The sequence below is a fragment of the Embiotoca jacksoni genome, unplaced genomic scaffold (assembly GCF_022577435.1).
Source record: "Embiotoca jacksoni isolate LCO1_2020_lvr unplaced genomic scaffold, fEmbJac1.0.p SCAF_23, whole genome shotgun sequence".
NCBI lineage: Eukaryota > Metazoa > Chordata > Actinopteri > Embiotocidae > Embiotoca > Embiotoca jacksoni.
In genome coordinates, this window is record NW_027185374.1 from 1,244,646 (window position 1) to 1,269,141 (window position 24,496).

General features: G+C 41.3%; 2 protein-coding genes across 3 annotated transcripts; one reads left to right on the forward strand and one right to left on the reverse strand.

Annotated features, from left to right (window-relative positions):
* Positions 1–1,472: 1,472 nt before the first annotated feature.
* Positions 1,473–10,682, forward strand: nr2e1 (nuclear receptor subfamily 2, group E, member 1). Of its 2 annotated transcripts, XM_069158148.1 has the most exons (9): positions 1,473–2,028; positions 4,823–4,968; positions 5,720–5,807; positions 6,192–6,427; positions 6,932–7,078; positions 7,444–7,540; positions 7,653–7,802; positions 7,984–8,089; positions 8,361–10,682. In XM_069158148.1, the coding sequence occupies exons 1-9, from the start codon at positions 1,971–1,973 to the stop codon at positions 8,521–8,523; spliced, it is 1,191 nt and encodes a 396-aa protein (XP_069014249.1). In that variant the 5' UTR covers positions 1,473–1,970; the 3' UTR covers positions 8,524–10,682. The 2 variants fall into 2 exon arrangements, with proteins under 2 accessions (XP_069014249.1, XP_069014250.1); XM_069158149.1 differs by lacking the exon at positions 4,823–4,968.
* Positions 10,683–10,693: 11 nt separating this feature from the next.
* Positions 10,694–24,455, reverse strand: snx3 (sorting nexin 3). Its single transcript, XM_069158150.1, has 4 exons — positions 24,252–24,455; positions 14,939–15,034; positions 14,456–14,580; positions 10,694–11,533 (listed from the first exon to the last, which is right to left on the reverse strand). Exons 1-4 carry the CDS (start codon positions 24,411–24,413, stop codon positions 11,428–11,430), a joined length of 489 nt encoding a protein of 162 aa, XP_069014251.1. The 5' UTR covers positions 24,414–24,455; the 3' UTR covers positions 10,694–11,427.
* Between the last annotated feature and the right edge of the window lie 41 nt (positions 24,456–24,496).

The window sequence follows — 24,496 nt, forward strand, 5'->3', positions numbered from 1 at the left end:
TTATTGTTATTATTATTATTGTTGTTGTTGTTGTTGTTTAAATGACCGTAACATTTTCAGAATTGTAACAGAAGATAAGCAAAAGTAAAGAAGCCACAATGAGCACCAAACTGTTTTTTAACAACTAAAATTTAAATATTTTAAATGTGGAGTATTTCTCACTGCATAGGTGATATTTGCATAACTCTATCTAACATAAACAAAGTAAACAAAAATTAAGAGCTAACTTAAGACAATTGGATAGATAACGTCATTTGTTTATAGGCTGTTATACGCGTTTCACTATAGACTATTATGTTTAAAGAGCAGAGGGATGCACAAGTCATATAAGACGGCATGGGGAAAAGTCAACACTTTCAATTTTCATATTTTTCAAAATGTATATAGCTATGGATAATTTGTATAAACGAAAATGATTAAAAATAATCTTTGTCTTTCACAGTATTTTATTTATTTGTTTGATTATGCTGCATCACTTTGTGGGAGCTTCGTTTTTGCCTCACAGCACTGGATGCCAAAACTCTTGTCTTTATATCTCACGAGCTCTAATTTGAGATTAATCAGTCGATTGCAAATCCTTTGAATGGATGCAGCTAAATAAGACCACATAGCGGTTAAACACCTGCAACAGGCTGGAAAACAATGACATCAATAGAGTTTATAACGCCTTCGAGATAAGCCAATAACAAAGGAAAGACAACGTGTAACAAAACAACCCCGATGGGAAACAAGAATACTACATTGAATTTTTGATTCAGTCATTTCTGCATTTTTTTTTTTTAAACAAATAATATTCAAAAACCTACAAGAAGATTACGATTATCAGAGTTTCAGCTGTCTGACAGTTACTGTGACTGATCGGTGTCTGCAGTGGGGCCCGAGCACTTATCTTTGAAACTTGAGGACTGTATGTGGAGACAGACACAAATGTTTTTGTGCTCGTGTAGGAAATGAGAAGCATGACACTGTTCAGGGTCTGAACCCTCTTCACCCCCTCCACAGACACCCCCCCCCTCTGCATATGGTAATAACCTCTTATTCGTGGTCGGCATTCCTCAGCATTCCTGAAAATGTTTGCATCTTTTTAAATCTGCAGTTTTGTTTATGGACAGATTTGTGTTGAATATTTCTTCTATCGCATATGATTTCTAATATTTGTATAACTGTTTCTCAAATAAGGTTTAACCCGGGCATACTCCCAGTCTTCATCACCATTAAGCTACTATGAGAAATTGAGTAAATAAATCTATAGCGCGAAAGCTAGTTTAATTATTCTAGAAAACATGCCTGCAACACGTGTCCCCCCCCCCCCTTCCCTCCCCTCCCCTCCCCAAATGGCTTTGGATCCATAAGCAATGCACTTCACATCACTTGCACACACATTCAAACATACACACACTCCCTCACACGCCAGTGACGTCAGGCTGGAGTTTGGAGTAGAAAGCCAAGTGGATGAAGGAAGTGGAGATCTCCACCCTCCAGCCTCCCCCTGGCACTTCTCATAAATATTACCAAGGCTTATTCGGGGGAAATCGCACCACAAAGTCACATCGTGTCCTGGTTTTAACAAGCTTTCACTTGTCAGAAAACCCGAAAATTTGCTCCTTTTTCCCCTCTCCGGTTTGGCACTATCGGATGAGCTCCCGGCATCGTTTTTCCAACTCCAACTTTATGCACCGGCTGTTGCGCCGCGACCTGGAGGGCTGCTGTCGCCGTTAACCGGTAGCTGTCCCGGGGCTGCAGTCCGTTTCTCTGTCGACCGTGAAGAGTGCTGATACAATGTACAATCGCGCGTCTTAATTTGAGGTTGACGATCGGAGGTTCACTGTCTGTCAAGTTGGACTCGGGACTTTTGATTTGCCGATCTCATCGCTGCTCGTAAAAAAAACCGAGAAAGTGTTTCTCCCAACAAGAAGAGGAGAAAGAGGACATTTTTTCGTTCTGATTCTTTTAAAGATCGAGGATCCATAATGAGCAAACCTACCGGCTCAACAAGTGGCTGTTTGGATATTCTGAATGTCAAATCAAGTAAGTTGCACTCATCTCTTCCTCGGTGCTTCTCAGGAATACCGCCTAAGAGCTGTAAAAGGCCTTCCTCTAACACGTAGTGTGAAAAATAAAAGTTCACATAAAGCTGATCATGTTTGCTGCACGATTACTTGCACGAGTTGATTTTTCTCACATCATCTGAGCTTCACTATATTAAGTCAATTTATTCCACATGGTTTGACAAATGTGAGAGAGTAGTGATCCAAGAGGAGAGCTGTAGTCCGTTTGTTATTCAGAGTGCAATGCGTAAACTTCTGATAATGAAAGCGCCTGAATGTGAAGACATATCTTCTGAAATGTATATTTCGTAAAGCTGCTCGTGTTTTAAAGAGATAAAGAAAATAATACGCGGCATCCTTGTTCGGGATATTCCTCAACAGCTCCACTTGCCTCCCACTTGATGCCACTTGTTGCCTGTGATTTCACTGGAACAAATATGTTTAACGACGCAGTAAAGAGAGATATCTCATCGCTGATAATATGAATTTAAGATTGGAGTTTTGGAATTCTTCTTTTTCTGCAGTGAGTTTCTACCTCTTTTAGAAAAAGTAGCTATATGTTTATCTAACTGAAAGCGGGCGCGCATTTCTGTGCTGCTGCAACAACCTTTAATTTACTAAACTCCAGTGATTAAGAGGAAATTTTAGATTATTTTTTTTTTTTAGGGAGTTATAGATTTGCTTTTGGTTCATGGTTTTACATCTGGTTTAAAAGGGGAGTCTTTTTTCTTAACCTTTACAATTATCCCTGTACTAGGCCTCATAATGAATTCAAATTAAATCAGACTGTGATCATAATATAGGCCTAAAGTGGGCTTTTGTTCTGTTTCAAAAGATTGGGACATTTCTGCTCGATTTAAATGTGTGTTTCTTTCAGTGTTTTTTTTTTTACCACATCCAAAAATGTATTCGCCATGTCACACTGTTGCTTCTGCTCTGCTTTATCCCCAGGAAGTCAAATGTGTTCATACACTTTAAATAACTAATATGTTTTAAACTAGTATAAAACAAAACAGGCTACAAAATTATAACTACTGTCATTCAAGTTCATAACGGCATTATGGATGTTTCGAGGAAACGTCTCCTTCTCTAAGTGGAACTTAATTTCCAGTTCTTCCAGCAGGTTTTCGCCCTGATGGTGATTACGTTAATAGAATATGCCATATATCTTCAAGCAATTACTGCAGACAATGGAGACGCATCGGACCCCCTCAGCGGGAAGTTAAATACATTTCCCCCTTTCACAACAAAATTGTGTCATTTTATTTAATTGACTCTCAGCAACCACAGTTTAATATTTGTTCGAGCTTTGCTTGGTGTAAATGTGTGCACTTCCGTTGAGCTTCAGTTAAATTTACGCTTTGAACATTCCCTTTGGGAGTAGGCAAATGAACTTGGCTTGATTAGCCTTGGGGGTTTTTTTTGGTGTTTTTTTTTTAAAATATCTAAGTCAAAACAATTAGTACGGGTAAAGATTTGTTTTAAATAGTTTTTAAAAAATAGTATTTACTTTGCCCCTTGCCAATGGAATTTATATTCAAATTATTTCCGTGATGAGAAGATGACTTTCAACATACCAACTCTCACTCTTTACAATTTCATATGCTACATAAAAAATGCTTCTCTTAATTACACGGTTGTGGCCTACAGTTAAATAGCCTACATGGCCTTCTGATTCTTAATAAACAGCCAATTGAAGTCCTATAGCTCTCCCCTGAATTCATTGTTTTTGCTGCTGAGTAGTTATTCCCATGCCACCCTTTTTGACGGGTCACTGGTGAATCAATGAGCAGGTGGCAAAACGTCAGTGTAATTACATAGACGGCTTTTCCCTCCAGAATGAAAAAAGACTCCCTCATATGCATACAAATATACTTCTTTTTAAGAGATTTGAATACAAAATCTTCACCAAAAAAAAAAATCACATTTTTTCATCTACACCAGGGTCGATTTACATACACTTCATTTGAGTTGGTGAAACGAGTTGGTGCGCATTATTCTCATGGTGCAGTGTCACTCCCTAATCCTGGGGCCTATAGACCTGTGGGATAAAGCAGCTGTCGAGTCCCATTATGAAGTGGAGTTGGCAGCTTGTCGAGATCCAGGCAGTCAGACGAGGTTCAATGGGGGAAAATCATTAAGTTAACACTTTCCCCTAATGTCTCCATTGTGCGCCCTCTGGCCATTGTCTTAGAGAGCTCAGATATGACGCTTCCCACCGGACTTTATTCTAGAAATGTGCGTAGTGAATTCCCATGGTCATGGTCGGGTGAGGCGCGGGGCGTTGTCCAGTCTGTGTGTGTGTGTGTGTGTGTGTGTGTGTGTGTGTGTGTGTGTGTGTGTGTGTGTGTGTGTGTGTGTGTGTGTGTGTGTGCCTGTGGAGTTGCCGGACAAAAAGAAGTCATTTTAGGACGATGTGTCCATTGCTCCTGTATCGTCTATCTGAACCGAGTTTATTTTTTGGGCATTTACTTTATGTCTACAAGACCAGTTCAAACAGTCAATATGACACAACCATGAAACTCACTAAAGATTAAAACTGCAAAATTCTGTCAAATCAGTGAAGCTACAATTTTGTCATGTTTTGTGTCAACTTTTTCTCGATGGTTCTCGAAAATGACCCTTTAAGAGAATATTGTGACTTTTGCTTCATCATACAGCATCATTTACCATCTGACTTTATTCGTTTAAAATGGAGCTGATCGCCCCCCCCAGCGTTTTAATCATTAAGTTAGAGTGCTATCTGCAGTAACTGACATTTTGGCCTCTACCAGGTCGGATTCTGGACATCCCATGTAAAGTGTGCGGCGACCGTAGCTCAGGGAAACACTACGGTGTTTACGCCTGTGACGGCTGCTCGGGATTCTTCAAGAGGAGCATCCGCAGAAACCGGACCTACGTCTGTAAATCTGGCTCGCAGGTGAGGCCTCCTTGGAGATTTTTCATGTCCCAAAGTAATTTTACCCTGATTGGCTCGTAGGTCGGAATACAAATTTGGCAAACTGCATTCGCAGTAAATGAGTTCATCTTCGGTCCTGTTGTTTTTTATTTTTCTTCTGGAAAACCAAGCAAACAACCGGACACTATCGAATCAAACCAAGCCGTCAGTCATTACGATGTGTGTGTGGTAATCTCTTACATACATGAAATAATCTGAGCAACTGGTAGCCTGTCGTGAATTTTTCCCAAAAGGGATCTGCATCATCCTCTGTATCCTGCAAGTCTCTGGTCTTCATCCAAAAAAAACATGAACAGCTTTACGCACGGAATGCGCATTTTACTGTTTGCTTTTCTTTTTCGGTGGTGTGTTAAGTCTCCCTTGATGAGCCTAATTGTGTCATGCCTGGACCATTAAGTACGGGGCTAAACACCGCGCTGCTGTAATATATCAGGTGTAATCCAATCTAATGTGATGACTCGAAAGCGAGGATTTAAGCAGCAGAGGGCGGGATCGAGTACTTATCCTGCGGGATGAGGCTGCACTGGAGCCGCAGGGGAGCAAGTCCATAACTACTAGATAATAGCACGATCTTTCACCTGGAGATTGGCCTCCCAGGAGGATAATAGCAAGAAGCTTTCTCTCGCGCAAGCTAAGAGAAATGTAACTTGAAGCTGTAACCCCTTTCCTTTTGTTGCCCCCCTCCTCCCCCCTCCCCTTTCTCTCTGTACAGGGTGGTTGTCCTGTAGACAAAACTCACAGAAACCAGTGCCGAGCGTGCCGTTTGAAAAAGTGTCTGGAAGTGAACATGAATAAAGACGGTAAATGGGCTTAATTGAATTATCACTTTGACCATAGAAACGCCATGCTGCGGCGTTGGGAGTCGAGGTGGGCAACTCGGACCGAGGAGTGTATTAAAGCCATGAATCAAGGCTCAAATGAAGTTGATAATTACCTGCGCTTTGCTTGTTTTAAATGACAGATTATTTATACTCTGCGGGAGCGCTGATAGAAGCTCATTATAGCCAATTATTTCTCTTTCAAACAGAACATTTGCATTTTGAGTCTTTAATTTAAGGAACAATTTAGCCTTGTTCAATAAAACAAGCTGGTAACTGTAGTCAATGTGAAAAATGATGCGATAAACAAACACCATAAATCAAAAATTCACTCCTTCACTGTGCTCTTGCTGTCCCGCCTCACAGCCGTTCAGCACGAGAGGGGGCCCCGGACGTCCACTATCCGCAAACAGGTCGCCCTGTATTTCCGTGGCCATAAAGAAGTGAACGGCTCCTCGACCCATTTCCCGGGATCCTCACTACCAGGTCCTCCCTTCTTCACCACCGTCACGCAACTGGAGCCTCATAACCTGGAGATGAGCACAGTGGCCACCACACCGGAAAGACAGGCCATCGTGGGTCTAGCACAGCCCACCCCGAAGGTGCATTTTTGGGATGTCTTTTAAATAATTATTCCTTGGATTCATTTTTAAATCTCATGATTTATAGCTAAAAGTTCGACTTGCCTTAGTTTTGCACCTACATAAATAGAATTGAGACACTGCTCTGGATTTACCTTCTATTTAAGACTTAATGTTGTTTTTAAAATCAAGAACAATCAGAAGTACAATTCCTTAATAGTTAATGATATGGATATTTGTATTATAGCCTTCCCAAATGTTATTATAGGATTACAGTTTTTTTGTTTTGGTAGGGGTTAGAAGTTGAAATTCTTGTCCTGATTTAGCAGCCTGTAAAACCCACAAATCCGCCAATTAGATTTCTCACTGTAAATCCGGCGCAAGCAACACTAATCATTATAAAACCAGGTGCTGAGGCTTGGAATTTGACCTTTGTTGTTCACTATTCTCTGGACTCCTTTTCATCAGAGCGCGAACCCACACATGCGGCAGTGATAACGATGATGCTCATGTCTCACTCTCCAGTATCCCCATGAGGTCAGTGGCACCCCGATGTACCTGTACGAGGTGGCGACAGAGTCTGTGTGCGAGTCAGCGGCGCGCCTCCTGTTCATGAGCATCAAGTGGGCAAAAAGTGTGCCTGCGTTCTCCACCCTTCCTTTATCTGATCAGGTAAACTTTGGATTGATGGGTTGAAGGAGAAGTTTAAGGGTTTTTAACAAGACTTCCAAATGATTTTTACTGAAGAGCCTTTTTCAAAAGTATAAGGAGTCAGAAATCGATTTAGTCTATAGTTCATATTTTAAACATATTGCACTTGATATAATTTCAATTTAATAGATTTGATGTCAAATGATGTCAGAAGCTGGGATTTCCCCAACAGTGACCAAAAGAACTGCAAGCAAGGGGAGACATATTGAATGCAATAATTACTGCTGTATTGACACTTTAAACATCTTTAAAGCATTTAAATACAGTAAATAATTGCTTCATCCTTGTGTGCTGTGCAAGTTTAACCCTGAAACTATTCTTTCCAGTTGATTCTGTTGGAGGACGCTTGGAGGGAATTATTTGTTCTGGGCATCGCGCAGTGGGCCATTCCTGTGGACTCCACTACTCTTCTCGCTGTTTCTGGTATGTACAAAGCGCGAGACCTGAAAACAGCTCACTCACGTGCTGCATGATACCAATACTGCTGCTTCTGTGTTTTCCTACATGGTGACATTTTCTCCACATCTATCAAAAGGGATGAACACTGAAAACACGGAGTCTCAGCGGATGAACAAGATCATGTCTGAGATTCAAGCACTTCAAGAGGTGGTCACCAGATTCAGGCAAATGCGTCTTGACGCAACAGAGTTCGCCTGTTTGAAATGCATCGTGACATTTAAAGCTGGTGAGTTACTATAATCTCTGAGGAAATTCCATCTGGCAAACGTAAGTTTCTGATGCAAAAAAAAAAAAAAACGTGAAGAAGAAAGAGGAATACAAACTTAAGGTTCTTTGTCGGCTCAAGTTAATAGTAGGCTTTGTCATTACAGATGTTTGAAATGGTTATATTCCTGCCTGTTTTACAGTTCCTACGCATGGCAGCACCGAGTTAAGAAGTTTCCGCAACGCCAGCGCCATCGCCGCACTACAAGATGAGGCACAGCTCACTCTCAACAGTTACATACACACCAGGTAAGACTGAAGTAATCCATCTATCCGTCCATCCACGTTAACGCCAGCTTTACGCACATGTTGTTAGCTATAATGAGGCGGAGTCATTATAAAGTTAATGAGGCAATAAGCCGCTGAAGTCTCCTGCAATCTTGCACAGGTGCAACATGAAGTCTCTTTCTGGAGCAGCTATTAGTCACAGATGTGTGCGCTAATTGGATGCGCTGCGTCAGACGGTCTGCGCACAGAAACGGTGAAAGAGGCCGTTTTTGACCGCGGTTGTATGTTCCAGGTACCCGACTCAGCCATGTCGTTTCGGTAAGCTGCTCCTGCTCCTTCCAGCGCTGCGCTCCGTCAGCCCGTCCACCATCGAGGAGGTGTTTTTCAAAAAGACCATCGGCAACGTGCCCATCACCAGGCTCCTCTCCGACATGTACAAGTCCAGCGATATATGAATTCTCGGCATCTGACCAGGCGCGCGGGAAAAGACTGGAGCTGAAGGCCCATGCAGAGACCCACCCAGCAATCAACAGAATGTCAAATCATAGCAGGTGTAGCCGTGGGTTGAATCTCTGCTGAGCACAAAATCTTTATTTTCGGCTGTATTGATATAGCCTATTTAGGCCTCTGGCTCAATTAAAACTGCAACAGACTGCGACACTGCCGGATCACCGTGCCTGTTAACAGTTGCTCTAGTTAAGGATTAGCGTGTAACTTCCATCATAGATGCCTGTATGATTCCGAAAACTGCAATCTCCGATATGGGCAAACGGCCTACCATTTTAAAATGTTGCCTAAAGACTCTGGAGAGCAACTGCCAAGTACGTCTGACAAAGAAATATTGTATATTAAGATGTTTTTCGAGTGTCTGTGAGACCAATGAGCTTGACGACCAATTCAATCTTTTATTGCTGAGTTCAATCCCAATGGAGGAAACCAAAAAGACGATGCATGCGTAATGCGGGATGAGTCGCTGTTCCTCGATCCGGTGCTGAAACCAAACGCACGGGGCGACGGAGAGGCACCAGCTCCATGAAGTATTGCGGAGGAAACCGACTTTTTAAGGATAGATGCTTGCATCGCCTCCTGGCTGTAAAACTACATTCATCTGAAGACGGTGTTTGTATTTAAGTGGCTACTGTCCTGTTTGTGTTGGTGCGTCCTGTTGAGGCGCAGCATTAAACATGTTTAGGTCGACTTTGTGAAGTTAGACACTAACACTGGATAAAATAATATTCAGCACTTGGAAATGTTCTTGTGGCCTGTGATGTTTTTATTCTGTTGTAAATATTTAGAGTTATAACTATTTAGAGTTGTAACCGAGAGAATAAAAGACACTGAATTAAACTGTTTTCACATAACCTAGATATACAGTAAAACCACCAGGGGCAGTTCTGAAACTTCTTTATAAATAGAGAAAATAATTCTGTTGCTCTTCTCACATCTGATTGTGTTCTTATTGTAAAGTACAGTTCCGTAAAGATTTCATAGTAAGACTATATAATACGGGTATTAAAACACGTGCTAAATAATTAATAACTAATCTGCAATTGCTGTGGATTTAATGCAGGATGTGAATCAGTGTTGCTCATCATTAAGAAAAAAATATAGTAACTGGGTGTTATTGTGATTTTTTTTTTTTTAGGGATTTATGGAGAATCAAGTAATAACTGTTAATTCACAGTTGCCTCGTGCATGATTTTAGTTGCCACCAACTGAGCTGGAAACCAGTTGCATTAAAAGGGGCATTTCATGTGATCAACCTCTGTGAAATCAGAGCAGTGCTGAAATATAAAGCAGTTATCAAACTGGGGGATCAAATGCAAATATCTGCCTGTTGCTGCACGAGCATGAAGTTTCACGTCACATGTACAAGCTATGGGGAGGCACCAATTTATTTATTTGTTTTACTTATTATAAAGCACAGACATGTTTAAGTTAACAAAAGGGCCACAGACCTGACAAACTGTGACTGCTAAGACACGAGACCACTTTTTCCCCTCAAGTAAAGTCATGTCCTGCTACAAATTTGCAAATGATCAGTTCATGTAAATAAACTAGAAGTAAGAATAAACAGGTTTAAAAACAAACTCTGCTGCTGTCGGAGAGGCCAATCAAAGTGCATGGATATGAGATGCTCTTCTTAATGTAACTGGATTTCTGGTGAACTGGAACAGGTAATAAACTTTCATATTTTTCATATATATATATATACACACACACACACACACACACACACACACACACCTAACAGGTAATAAACTTTCATTAATTGATGATCCGTTAAACAGTGACTTGGCTAAACATCCTGTGCATTAGATTCTCACAAGTCATATATCATTTTAGCATGCATTTTGCAGCCTTATTATGAAGTATTACCAAATTCCCTTTAGAAGTAGCATACTATATTCTCAATAAAAACTCATGGCTTACTTAATAGGGTCTCTGAATAGCCATAATTCTTAAAAGTCTTTGTAATGGAGATGATAGACTATGTATTTATTGAATAAAAGCAACAATAAAGTTAAGCTACTGTTTGTGGCAGCATGCAGTACCTTATTGACTACAGCGTGGGTTGCAAGGCAGGCCAAGAATCCGAATCAACAAAAGTACCATATGCGTGGAGACATTTCACCTATTTTATTGGAAAATCTTCAAAATAAACAAAAATGGCACAGCAGTATACAAATCTCAAAATGCATATAGCCAGTAGAAATACTGCAGCTCCCTCTGTGTAAATTTCTTGCTAGAAAATCATTGTGATAATTGGCCAAGTGCTGGTTGATACACACACATGCTTCCTTTTGAAGAGAGGATCAACTAGGTGTGATTTCAAAGTCAAGGCCCATTAAATGTGTGTCTGTTTAGTTGCTAGTTTCGGTGCGCAACAAGCCAGTACTGAATGGGAAACGTTGTGGGTCATCACAAGAGCTTTGCATTTAACACTCATTCAGTGTTACTATATAAATGAGAATATTCAAGACATAGCTAAATGATAAATACATAATATATCCATGTTAGTGGCATTTCCAGACATATAGAGAAATTACTATAAATTACTTTCAACCACAATTATTTATGTGTCGAACATTCTTGACTCCAATTAGAAAGTGAAAACAAACATCAATAAGGGTAACTAATATAACTAAAAGAGGCAGGGAATGATATTATTTTGGGGGGAAGGGCGGGGAGGTGTGTGTGTGTGGGGGGGAGGGGGTGTGTGGGAAGGGAGAAGTTGTCATTAAAATGTTTGTTATTTGAGCGAAACCTGGAGCAGTGAAGAGAGCTTTGGATTGTTGGGCCAAGCTCGGCTGAGCAGGCCTGAGCCAGACCAGGCCAAGCAGAGCCATCTTTTCTTTTCAGGCTTGTCTGATTTTGGATGGGGTGTAGGTCTTGTCCAGAGACTCATCCTGTAGAAACATGTGCAGGCACCGTTCGTTTTGAGCTAGAGGATGACCGGCCACTCTGGAAAACACACAAGAGCAAAAGGCAGGTTTGACACCCGAGTAGCTGTTTCAAAGACGAGACTTAAGGACACGGACTTAACGGGACATGGATGTACCTTTGAACACAAAGACACACACGCATAAGCAGAAACTGCACTGAACTGAAAGGCAAGAAATCCAGGAAAGATTTAGCACAAAAGACTGGAATGGAAGAAAGGCATGGGAATCAAAAGGTTTGTGTGGAACTATTTGGGGAATACCACCTCTAAACCACGCTTAAAGGACTGGAGAAGAGACGCCACACAAAAATGAGAAAAAAAAAAAAAAAAAAAAGCCTAAAATAGTGGTACTACACGTTTATGGTAGGACGGCACAGAGACAACACTGGTGAGTTACCAATGATATTTTTAGACAACAGATTTGTCTCTACTTGTCCTGTTAGCTCTGCATTTGATGCCACTGAACACAACATTTTTATTACAGACATTGACCATGTCTCTGGAGGATCCACACTAAGCTGGTTTATGTCATATATATATATATATATATATATATATATATATATATATATATATATATTTGAGTTTATTGATGTTTATTGATGTCAACATGATTCTTCTACACAAACAAAAGTTAGCCATGGAGTTCCCCAAGGCTCTGTGCTCGGACCGTTACTTTTGGCATTAAACATGCTTCCCTCGGGCAATATTATTAAGGAGCGATGCATACATAGCCAGTGCTATGCAGATGACACCCAGCTACAGTCAATGGCACTATTGTCATTAACTTTGCCTCCTCTCTCTTGGGTAGTTTATGCTTTCTCCTCTCTGTCCTCTCTCCCTGAACTATTCTGCAGGCATCTCTGGCTTCGTACATGTTTCTGATCTGCACTTGTACACAACACCAAAAACATTTTGCAATTGTAGAACAATAAAGATCTAAAACAATTTGAACATATCTAGTTAATGGTAGTAGTGGGGGGGGGGGACTCTGCATGCGTGATGGTCTAAAATCAGTGTCACAAATAGATAGACAAACAGCTATTTTTGTCATACAGTGACTTGTAGCTCAGGGTAGAATTCACTACTGGTACAATACGTGCTAATTATATAGTATCACCTATTTACATTTGCCACATAATAACTGTATTTCATACAACACATTGGTTTATGGATGAGGATGTGTGGCCGCAGGGACAAAAACCTTTGACTCTTTGAGAATAGAAGTAGTAATAATTTTTTTCTCACACCTCAGAATGGGAAAAAAGAAAGACGTGTCAATTGAAACTTGTGGATGGAGAAAAACCTATCAACCCGGGACAAAAGGCACACAAGAGCCTTCTGTAAAAGCAACCAGTAAATTGACAAAGATTACATGTCTCTCCCAAACTTTTTGACAAAATAACACCACCTCCATATGAAATCATAGTTTGAGGGGGGGCTACTGTCAGAAGGACACGTTTTCAGATCAATTTGGTTGCTTTCTTGCGGCTTTGGTGTGTGTGTGCTTTTCCGCCGACATCTTTATATCAGGATTCGCTGAAATTAATTTGTGCTTTAAACCCCTCCCATTACGGCTGTATGTTATTATTTTTGGGGAAAATACTGCCTCTTTGGAACCGTGTTTTCCTCTGTTAAAGCCACTTTGACATCAGGTTTCCTTGAATGTCCCTTCAGATGACGCAGAGGAGCTTAACGAGACTGAGCCAGCGCACCTGAGACCCTAAAACATCTAATTCTTTAAACAATAAACTACTCCGAACAGATCACCGCGATCACATTGTACGCATCTTAACCTCTGATAAGAACATATTTCAGGTAAATTAAACAGCAAGGAATGCTTCACGGGTCAAATACCAGAGAAATCACTGGAAAGATCAAGTTTGCCCCCGATAATCCCCGTTTACTTGGTTTGGACATGTTGACATGGAGGACAAGGCGCAGCAGAAGCATGTTCAAATGTTCAAATGTTGAGGCCCACATGCTTTACAGACAGCGGTTTTAAGTCCTTCTCTTTTACCTGAAGTATGAATTATGTTTGACTAGCTTAATCTAAAACTGATCGCTCTCGCTCATCTCCTCCTCCTCACTTGTTTCACAGAGACAATCATGTTTAACACTACAAAAGATTTCCTCTTCACAATGCTCTCAATCACCGATTAAACAATGCTGCCAACTACATCGTCCAGTATTAAGTCTGAACAATAATATGATCAACAGCAGTGTTTCATTCATAGAAAGCAAATGGGCGCGGGGCGGGAGGTGGGGGAGGTCCTAATTACCAACACATTCTCATCTTCTTTAAAAAAAAAAAAAAAAAAAAAAACATATTTATGGATTTTAATTTTCTCAACTGTCTTTGCACACTTAATATTCAAGCAGGAAACGTTGATGCATTTGCACATGAAACAAAGATAATGGCCAAGTCTGCAATCAAAGCAAATAATTACAATCACACTGTAACTTTTATTGTTCTGCAGCTGAATATGAGGACTTGCTAGATCAAAAATAAGCAGAGGTGCACACACCATCCAGTGGAACCACACGCTGTAATTTGAGCTGCAATTAACATAAATTACACATCAACAACAAAACAAATGTGGGAAAAATGATGTGGTGGGGGGTGCACACTTCAGTCTTCTTTGGTTGTTCTTGTCCTTTGCGAGGTAATTATAAACGAGATTTAAGGAGGATGGTGAGAAAAAGACCGGCCTGTCTCTTAGGGTTCAGTTTGTTAACAATATGAAGAGAAGTGAAAAAGTTGAATCTACTTACTGCACAAAGTATGTCATTGTTCTTCGGAGTTAAAATGATACCTCGCTAACGCAAAAGCTGCAAATGACTGCAGCTGCAAAGAAGGAATTGTGAAGACGAAATCATTTTAACCTCGTGGCAAAGTGGTGGAAGACGGATAAAGACTGAGGAGACGCAGACAGGCTTACTTGTTGAGAAACTGCTCCAGACCCTGTCTCCGTTCCTCGATGAAAGAGTCGTCAAATATGCCGTCATCCCCTCGAAACGGAAGCTGCCGGAAAAGAGCTTTTCCCGGGAGAGGCGGTACGACCACCTGAGATAACAGAGCAGCCACAGAGAAACAAACTAGTCAGTTAAACAAGCATATATCATTAATCGAAGGAGGTTTTACATCACAATTTACAATTAGCAAAAGTACAAAGTAAAAAAAAACAAAACCAAAAAAAAAAACGATCATAAATTGTCGACGTGATCTTTTCTGAGGCTAAAAACTCGAGTGTTTATGGACAGACGGGGGAACTGCTCTGTAACAAACCAAAGAGGTTCAAAAGCTCTTTCAACACCTCTCTCCCTCTCACACCAAAACACTGCGTATGCGGTCAATGCTACATGCAGATTTGATAAGATAAGTACTCAACAGCCTTTGTGTTGAGCTCGGCTCAATGGCTCACCTTGCTCTCCCTCTCCAGCTCCGCTCGTAGCCACTCAAAGTCGCTGTACCGCCTCCGTACACAAGACTCCTTCAGCTTGAAGATGGGTAGGTTGGTCTGTGGACACAACAGGCGGCAAAGTGTTACAGGTGTCACTTTTAAGAGTTGCCTTGATTTACAAAAAGAATCGTCCTTAAACCTTGCAGCTTTTATTCAAACAGACGAACCACATTCTTCAGAGAGAAACTTCAAAGTAAAGCTAAGGAAGTCGAGTTCAACTAAATTTCCATGAACCCACATTTAGCAACATTTTTGAATGGCAATCGGTGCATTAGATCAGATCAGCAGTATATGTAGCAGACCTTCATCACAAACACGACCGAAAGCTTAAAAAGTAAATCTTCCACCCAGTTAGTTGTCATTGATGGTTCCTCCACCTTAGCTCAAATTCAGCCGGGTGGAGTGGTGCTTTACCTGCCAATCAGTAACAGCAAGTTTGTGTGGAGGCTTTTTTTTTTTTTAATGCATAAAGTGCCATGTATTATTTTCATGAAACCTCAAAGAACACAAAAACGCACCCATCACAATCACCAAAAGTATATCTATCAACTGCTCTTTTTGTCTGACTTTAGGTTTGTCCAACTATCTTTTGGTCTAAATCCCAAAGACGTTTTTTTACAATGACATCGCAAAGACAAAAGCAACAAATCTTCACATTTAAGAAGTTGGAAATTTATGTTTTTTTCTTGATAAACTTCTTAAACAATTCATTGACTGTTAAACCTGATGCAATTTTCTATTAACTGATTCATTGACAAACTGTTTAAGCCCTAGAGTGTAGATTGTGGGATTTCTTGTGCCAAATATAGGCTAATTTCAAAGTTTTCTTGGTGCCTGATGGCTATCTTATTCACGCAATAATGCCCAAATAATACCACAATGTAATAAAATGACGAAGACATTAGCCTTGGGGCTTTAGGAAACTGATGGGCTCTGCGTCCTGACATTTCAAATAATTAATAGATTCATTGTGAACATAATCGACAGATTAATCTATAATTAGTGGCAGCTCACTTTGCCTCAGTGGACTGACAGCGTTGGCAAGTTTTATCGATCGTATAGCAAATACGTATGATGACAGAATCTGTTTTGGATAATTGAATTGGTACATCAACCAGTAGGGTTGGCTTTACTCACGAGTTAAATGGCAATGTAGCAGTATTGTTGCCATGGTTACCCACGGGTTAATAAACCTTTACGCATATTTAACGTATTACAACACTGCAATACACATAACAGTTATTAAACTGTTGACTAGTTAACAACTACAAACCAGAACGGAGGCTGAACTCTTCGTGGTGAAAATGATGAGAGAGAGAGAGACTGCTCCAACATCGGGAAGGACAACAACAAAAAAGGGAGGGTTTTTTCTGCATTGGTTTTGGGCATAGCCTTGTTACCTACTCTGACTTTAATTGAAGGAGGAAAAGAAAAAAAAAAAAAAAATGAGAGGAGAAAAAAACCCCAAATACTCCTTCAAATTGAACCAAACTGAATGAAAAATTGAAATTGGCCTCCAGGCAAAAAAAAAAGAAAGTTCACTTGTGTTTTGCTCACCAAGGTCTTTCGCACTCAGAATGTTTTCCCATTTGTTTTGGCTGTTCGTGTCCGCCGGCGCACAGATGTGTGCATAATTCTAAGTTGCTGTTGACAAAGTACTTGAGAGTGAATTTCATATTAAAAAGGGGAGATGTTTTGACATTGACAGAGAACATTGAAGCAAACAGCACATTACAGCACAATGCCAAACCTCTTCACTATTCCTGACAGCACATGGCCATCTCATGATAATGTACAAACAAGGAGGGAGTGAATGAGCATTTCATTGGCAGGCCACATTCACAGAAGGTCAGAATTCATGGAAGAAGGAATCACAAGAGCAAAGCAATTGAGCGAGTAGGTGCAGCATGAATACAGCGTGAGCAGCAGACTGATCGATGAGCAGACTGTGACTGTATGCAGCAAAGGGGAAGGAGAGTTAACTAGAAGGCTGAGTAAATGGCTGTACAAAAGAGAAAAGAGGGGGTGCATGTGGTTATAAAGGAAGAGTAAAAAAAACTGGAGAGGTTGGGAGCTTCGTCTGCTCTGTGCAAGACTAATTGAGGAGGAGGGAGACCAGGAGTGGTCTTTTTGCTCTCATGGTCTCTCCTTTTCAGTCTTTTTCCTCTTTATTTCACTTGATCTGCAAAAATAAGTCAGATTTTTTTCTGCCCTTGAGACTCAATGGATTCAATGGGGGAAAACATGGGCGTTTGTTTTCTCCTCTCGTTGCTCTGTCCACTCATCAGGCTTCACAATTATAGATCCCACCCGGTAAAGAGCAAACACGACGAGGAAGGGAGCTGCCCGTCAGCCATCACGGCTGATTTCATGTTCGAACTGTAAAACAAACGTGACCTGTAAAACGTATTGAATATATATAATCATATACAATACTAACTAACTAACTAACTAACTAACTTTTGGCCACATACTTGTCTAGGTTGCATGTGGTGCAGTAACTGGAGGCTTCTCTCCAGCTAACATTTACTGATAGCGTGCGAAGCGTTTAGGAAACGTAATTTGTAACATCAAGCAATAGTTTCCATGTGAGGAATTTAAAGGTCTCCAATAATCAAAACTGTAATGCATGTTTCTTTTTGTTAAAATGGATATCATAAAACTGGTAAAAAAAAAAAAAAGGTATCATACAGGAACTGGTATCAAAGTCAACGTCTCAATACTGGGATTGTAAATTCTTTGAGCAGCACATACAATAAATAATTCCTAAAATTCTAAATGAACAAAATAAATATATAAATTGTAATTAAAACATTAAAGCCAGTAAAAAAAAAACCCAGTTAAGGCGACAGTTGCATTACTCGGAGTATTTCCTTACTCCGGGTAAAATCTCCTTGAGTTTTTATGCGTCTCAATAACCTCAGAAACGTCCCTCTTCCACCTACTTTAAGTTCCCTCCAGGTGAAGCTGTCAGCGAGTCCCTCACTCCTCCTCTTTCTCAGGTCACAGGAGAAGTGGATTATCTTAGCTTTATCGCCCCAGTGCTCCAGCATTAACTCCACTCTCCTCTCACCGCAGTCTGTCCCCGCTGCGTCATGTTACCTCGCAGCATGGAGCACCGCAAAGTTAATCCCCACCACAACAGATCACAGTTACAGGTAATCTGCCACCGCCGTGACTCTAATCCCATCATGTGCACACAGAAAACACTTAACCACGCGCAAGCACACACTGATGTACATAAAGTGTGCATGCACAGGTGTTGGGTACAAGATTTGACAAGTCACGCTGTTAACAACGTAAACACGATAGTCGAAAACGTTCGAGCCTCGTTTGTGCAAAACACGGTCGAACCCGGACCACTCATCTGAAAACAATGACGCTAGCAGTGCGAGTGGAAGGAAAGAAAGTCACCTGGCCTTTCGGTTGCCTCACCCTCTCAAACCCTGTGATTAAGAGATCGGCCTTGCAGGACAAGGGGAGGAACGAAAACCACAGAACTGAAAAATGAGAGGTCTCGCTCGCTCTCTCACACGAACATAGAAAGAGGCGATGCGTGAGAGCTCTACGAGTCAAAGATCAGGTTTCCTCCGGCCTCTGTTCTCTTCACGGCTGGTTAGAGGTGAGGAACCGGGTGTCTCAACTTACTGGCCCCTGTAGTGATTGAAACATGGGACCAGCCCACAACCAGTCGGGTTTTAGCATTTCATGAATTGTCTGGAAAAAAAAACAAAAAAACCCTGAAAAAACAAACACACTTTGCCTCTCACATTTTCTAAGGGACAGAATAAAAAGAGGAGGGTGAAGTCATAAATTTGAAAACCAAAAATACATAAATGAGGAATTAATGGCTGTACTAAAAGCAACAGGTGTGAAAGAGAAATGTTCTATCTTTAAAAAAGGTGCATAAAGCCAGATGTATCTTCTCCAAAGAAGATCTCCTGGCTTCTATTTCAATCATGCGCGTACAAGGTGCAATCTACGTCCCATATGAAGAGCATGCGATTCGTAATGTGCGGGACACAATACCTTCGGCTCATTGAAAATGGGTTGAAAAGAGGCAGAACCCTTAAAAACAGCGAGATAGAGAAAGAGGGAGAGCGGGGACAAAGATCACTCATCTCCTGAGAGAATAGTTCAAGGCCACCGTGCATTAGCTTTTAGCAGGATGGATTAAGTCAAGTTTGAGAGTGCGCATCCTAAACCCTCCCCGTGCCCCCTTCTTACCCCTCCATATACTCTCCTTTCAGAATAATAGCATTAAAAATGGTAACATAATACCATCTCATTGCATCATATTCCAAAATGGGGAAGAAAAAAAAAAAAAAACGGGAACAAAAGCGTTGGTGCTCTGGGTCTTTTGCTCTCGCCTCTCCATATACTCTCTCACTCGTTCCCTCGGTTGCCGGCCCCTGCGGCCCGACAGCCTACCCTCTCTCCGACTCGCCTAGCTGGCAAAAAGCTGCTTTGTTGCCATAGTATCAACTCCCACTTTTGATACTGTCATTTCAAGTAGGATATGGTTGCCTTGATACAATATGTTCCCCATTTCCATTAAAATAGTTGTCGAAGAGGATGCTGTAGACTTTGGATTACACTTGACTGTGCCTGACAAGCTCCCCCCTCCCCTCCCCACATACTCCCCATCTCTCCCCATTTTCTTAATGACCAATGGCCCCCGCCCCAGTGCCCAAATGGAAAAGAGAAAGAAAGAGAGAGGGAGAAGCTATGGGAGAAGAGAAGAGGAGGGGTAGAAGACTAAGTGAGAGTGAGAGACAGAGCTATAAGAGCTCTTTTATGTCCTCCTATCCATAAACAAAGTGAGATTCCAAAGTTCGCTCCCCTGAATGTGCTCTCTAGATGAGATGGGAACCAGCTAAAAACAATACATTTTGATAATACCCATCACCCCTTCCTTCCTCACACACACACACACACACACACACACACACACACACACACACACACACACACACACACACACACACACGCACACATGCACACCATTTAGGTGATATGATCGGACTCCGCAAAAATAACTTTCCATTAGGAACGTGAAAAGCATGTGAAGAGGCAGGAAGAAAAAAAAAACGGTCGATAAGCCATTTCAGAAACTACTTAAAATGAAGGGATTTTGATGAGGACAGAAATCCGTTGTTTTGACATGACCCTGGACATGACAAGTCTGCGCCGGCAAAATGAGACATCCGAATCAACTTAGCTTTCACCTTTTGAAGAAAAAAAAAAACCCGGACCGACTGATTTTAAACATCAAATGCCGGTCTGTCTCTCAGCGAGTGACCGTGTAACAAGCCTCACGGCTTCCGTCATGAAAACCCATCCTCGTACGATTTGATTTACCACCAGCTTTGCCGACGTCCACACGGCACCACCGAGTCACACGCCACATGAATAAGATGACACTTATTTAACCAGAGTCAGAGCAAACTTTACAGTTTCATAGTGGGAATAAGCTTGTTTACACAATACAGCAAACCACCGATTCAGCCTATATAGTTATCACAGGGACAATACAATGGTAACCACACGGTGACGGAGGCGACTGACTGCACACGGCTGGGAGTGAAATGGGATAAGTGGGCAATGGGATGAAGGCTGGTGAGGGGGTGGCTTTCTGCCCTCCCATGGGTGGGGGTGGGGTGGTGGTGGTGGTGGTGGGGATGGGGAGTAAATGCTCCAGCTCCCCCACACCCTGGCCTGTTTCATTCTTCTCTTCTCTCAATGAGGGGATTAAGCAGACTCTCAGTGCGGCCACAAGAGCTCTCTCAATTTCGGGGTGGATAGCGGGACGGCAGTGAGAACACGACAGAAAAAGGTTATAAAACAGAAACTGTATCAAATGATGAGATGACAGAACATAAGTAGTCTGGCATATTACAAGAAAGATGGAAATGACGACAGAACAAATAAGTGAGGAGAGTGAAACGAACTGTACACATTCCAGGCCGAGGCATTGTGGCCAACACTTAAAATGCTGGAGATGGAGTAAAATGCTTCCAAAGAAAGCTGAAGAAAGGAGAAGGAGAGAAGCAAAGCTAAGTTGACACCACGTTTGTTGAGAAGTGAGGGATGCGCCGCTTCTTCTGTGGTCTTATGCAAAGCAGGGTCACACAGGGCTGCGAGGTGCACAATAATGCTGATTACACGCATATGCTAATTATTACACGCTAATCAAGTACAGTAGCCTTATTTTCAACACTAATGCCCGGAGACGGCTTCTCTCCCCTCAGCCCGTTTCTTTAAGGTAAAGGGAAACTATAAAATACTTGAGGGCTGGTGAGCAATCTAAATACTCCAGGCCACTAACCGAGGGGGTGTCGGTCAACTGTAATGATCATTTAGAGATAAGAAACAAGGCAATCAGATGAGCCCAGTGACCGCCTGACGAGGTGAAACTCTCATCACAGAGGCTGCTGGTGTCGTTACGTTTCTACAAAACTTTATGGAGTGAAAGACATCATGAAAATAATTAATTGCTGATGTTTGAGGCAGCTAACAAGTCGTCTTTATTGCGAAGTAAACCAAATTTTGCTGCGTCTACATATTGAATAAAGACTTTTGTAAATAACCGTTCGGTAATTGAGCAGTTATGCTTTATTAAAGTGAAACGATTCATTCTTAGCATGAGAAACAGTGGTTGAAGATTATAGTTCAAGGTCTTCGATGATTTCAAACCAGATCACGTAGTCTTGATCTCTGATTTCATGTCCATATTGGTTTTTACAACCGAGCCGGACATTTGTCAAGTTTGATAACAACCTGGTCAACTCCATTTGCTGACGAGGACCATGTGATGGTTGAAATCTCGAAGACAAGTGGGAAAGCAGAACTTCACTTTTGGTTTTTTCAGATAATTTGACGTGATCGTCTGCTGAAGGACTGTTTCGAAATTATTTACAAGCTGATTTGGGTTGTGCAATTATGACTGTAAAAAAAATACAGACAGGATCTGTGTTTGGCAATTGCAAGGATTGTCTAACCGCTTCCCTCCTCACCGATTGCTCAATAGTACAACCGATTTAATTTACAATTTTTGATATAACGTCAAATATATAAAAATAATTTACGTCAAGGTTGCAAATTGATGACAGACACTTTTCAGAGCAACAAAAAAAATAAAAAAAAAACAAAAAAAACCATTGTTGTTGAAAGTTCTTCAGTGGAGTTGGAGGAAGGAAATGTGTTTTAGTGGTGGGGGAGGGGGGTGATGGAGGAAGGGGGGGGGGGCTGAACTGGAAAGGATCCTGCATCCTGTCTCAGTTCAGGAGAAGCTGACTGGATAACTTTTGTTCTCCTTTTAGCTCCGTTGCTGAATCACACTACTTTATAATCAATATGTCAGAACAGCTACAAGGAAAAGCACTTTGAAAATCAATCAATCTGAGAATCAATCAATAAAAAATAAAATAGTTATGAGGAGTGTATATAAGTAGAGAGGTGAGCATGTATACAAATAGAGAGGTAAGTATGTATATAAGTAGAGAGGTGAGTATGTATATAAGTAGAGAGGTGAGCATGTATATAAGTAGAGAGGTGAGCATGTATATAAGTAGAGAGGTGAGTATGTATACAAGTAGAGAGGTGAGCATGTATATAAGGAGAGAGGTGAGTATGTATACAAGTAGAGAGGTGAGCATGTATATAAGTAGAGAGGTGAGCATGTATATAAGCAGAGAGGTGAGTATGTATATAAGTAGAGAGGTGAGCATGTATATAAGTAGAGAGGTGAGTATGTATACAAGTAGAGAGGTGAGTATGTATATAAGTAGAGAGGTGAGTATGTATATAAGTAGAGAGGTGAGTATGTATACAAGTAGAGAGGTGAGTATGTATATAAGTAGAGAGGTGAGTATGTATACAAGTAGAGAGGTGAGTATGTATATAAGTAGAGAGGTGAGTATGTATACAAGTAGAGAGGTGAGTATGTATATAAGTAGAGAGGTGAGCATGTATATAAGTAGAGAGGTGAGTATGTATACAAGTAGAGAGGTGAGTATGTATACAAGTAGAGAGGTGAGTATGTATATAAGTAGAGAGGTGAGCATGTATATAAGCAGAGAGGTGAGTATGTATATAAGTAGAGAGGTGAGCATGTATATAAGCAGAGAGGTGAGCATGTATATAAGTAGAGAGGTGAGTATGTATACAAGCGGAGAGGTGAGTATGTATACAAGCGGAGAGGTGAGTATGTATATAAGCGGAGAGGTGAGTATGTATATAAGCGGAGAGGTGAGTATGTGTATAAGCGGAGAGGTGAGTATGTATATAAGCGGAGAGGTGAGTATGTATATAAGCAGAGAGGTGAGTATGTATATAAGCAGAGAGGTGAGTATGTATACAAGTAGAGAGGTGAGTATGTATACAAGTAGAGAGGTGAGTATGTATATAAGCAGAGAGGTGAGTATGTATACAAGTAGAGAGGTGAGTATGTATATAAGTAGAGAGGTGAGTATGTATACAAGTAGAGAGGTGAGTATGTATATAAGTAGAGAGGTGAGTATGTATACAAGTAGAGAGGTGAGTATGTATATAAGTAGAGAGGTGAGTATGTATACAAGTAGAGAGGTGAGCATGTATATAAGCAGAGAGGTGAGTATGTATATAAGCAGAGAGGTGAGTATGTATACAAGTAGAGAGGTGAGCATGCAGGTCACCTGACATGTTATCTGTACTTTGCAGTTAAAAAAAAAGGGTGTGGTTTCAGTTCAGCTGTTCCGTTGGGTATTTATTTACTGACGGTTTATTACCGGATCATCGTTTGTTTCGCTGATTCAACCGGTTCTCACGTGAAACGGTAAAACAGCTGTTCTGAGAAAAAAAAAAAAAAAACCCGCTCGCTCGTGAAATGTAAACAGACTCCGACAGCAGCTTCCGCACACCTTCACTACGTCCTTGGAAAGCGCGACGGCAGCGAGAGTCCTGCCGTGTCGACCACGTTTTAATTAACGCTTTCGGTAAATGACGTCACCTGAACGGTAACGAACGAGAAGTCAAGATAGCCAAAACAAACGTTGCTTAGCCTGCTAAGCTAGCGTTGGCTAATACGCTTCGCAGAAGAATCCCTCGCGCTTCTCGGTGTTTACACGTTTAAACACCGACTCCGTGGATGTTACGCGCGCCTTGCTGCGGGCAACCGTCCCGACGTCAAATGAGTTATAACTTTCTTCGACCGTTAAAAAAAAAAAAAAAAAAAGACATGGTTAGCTCGCTGGAAAAAGGCTAACGTCATTAGCGCTCGTTACTGCAGGCTCACCTTCAGTCTGACGTCATACGTGGTGTACCTGCCTCTGCCCACCCCGACGGTGTCAGGGTTGCTCACGTCAATCTCGAGGAAATTACTTGGGGGTCCATAAGCGTCGTTTAAGTTTTGCGGCTTGGTGAAGAGCCTTCTTGTGTCAGCTATGGCATCGGCCATTTCTCCTTCTAGCGGCCGAAGGTTTGCGGTTCAACCGGACGGATTTCAAAGAGGCGCGTTCCGCTTCTCCCCTTCAAAATAAA

Coding starts and splice junctions, on each gene's coding strand:
- nr2e1 (XM_069158148.1), top strand. CDS start 1,971: ATGAGCAAACCTACCGGCTCAACAAGTGGCTGTTTGGATATTCTGAAT. Junction 4,969..5,719: donor TCTGTAAATCTGGCTCGCAG/GTGAGGCCTCCT, acceptor CTCTCTGTACAG/GGTGGTTGTCCTGTAGACAA. Junction 7,079..7,443: donor CCCTTCCTTTATCTGATCAG/GTAAACTTTGGA, acceptor TATTCTTTCCAG/TTGATTCTGTTGGAGGACGC.
- snx3 (XM_069158150.1), bottom strand. CDS start 24,413: ATGGCCGATGCCATAGCTGACACAAGAAGGCTCTTCACCAAGCCGCAA. Junction 15,035..24,251: donor CGTATGACGTCAGACTGAAG/GTGAGCCTGCAG, acceptor TTGTGTCCACAG/ACCAACCTACCCATCTTCAA. Junction 11,534..14,455: donor CTGGAGCAGTTTCTCAACAA/GTAAGCCTGTCT, acceptor TGTGTTTTCCAG/AGTGGCCGGTCATCCTCTAG.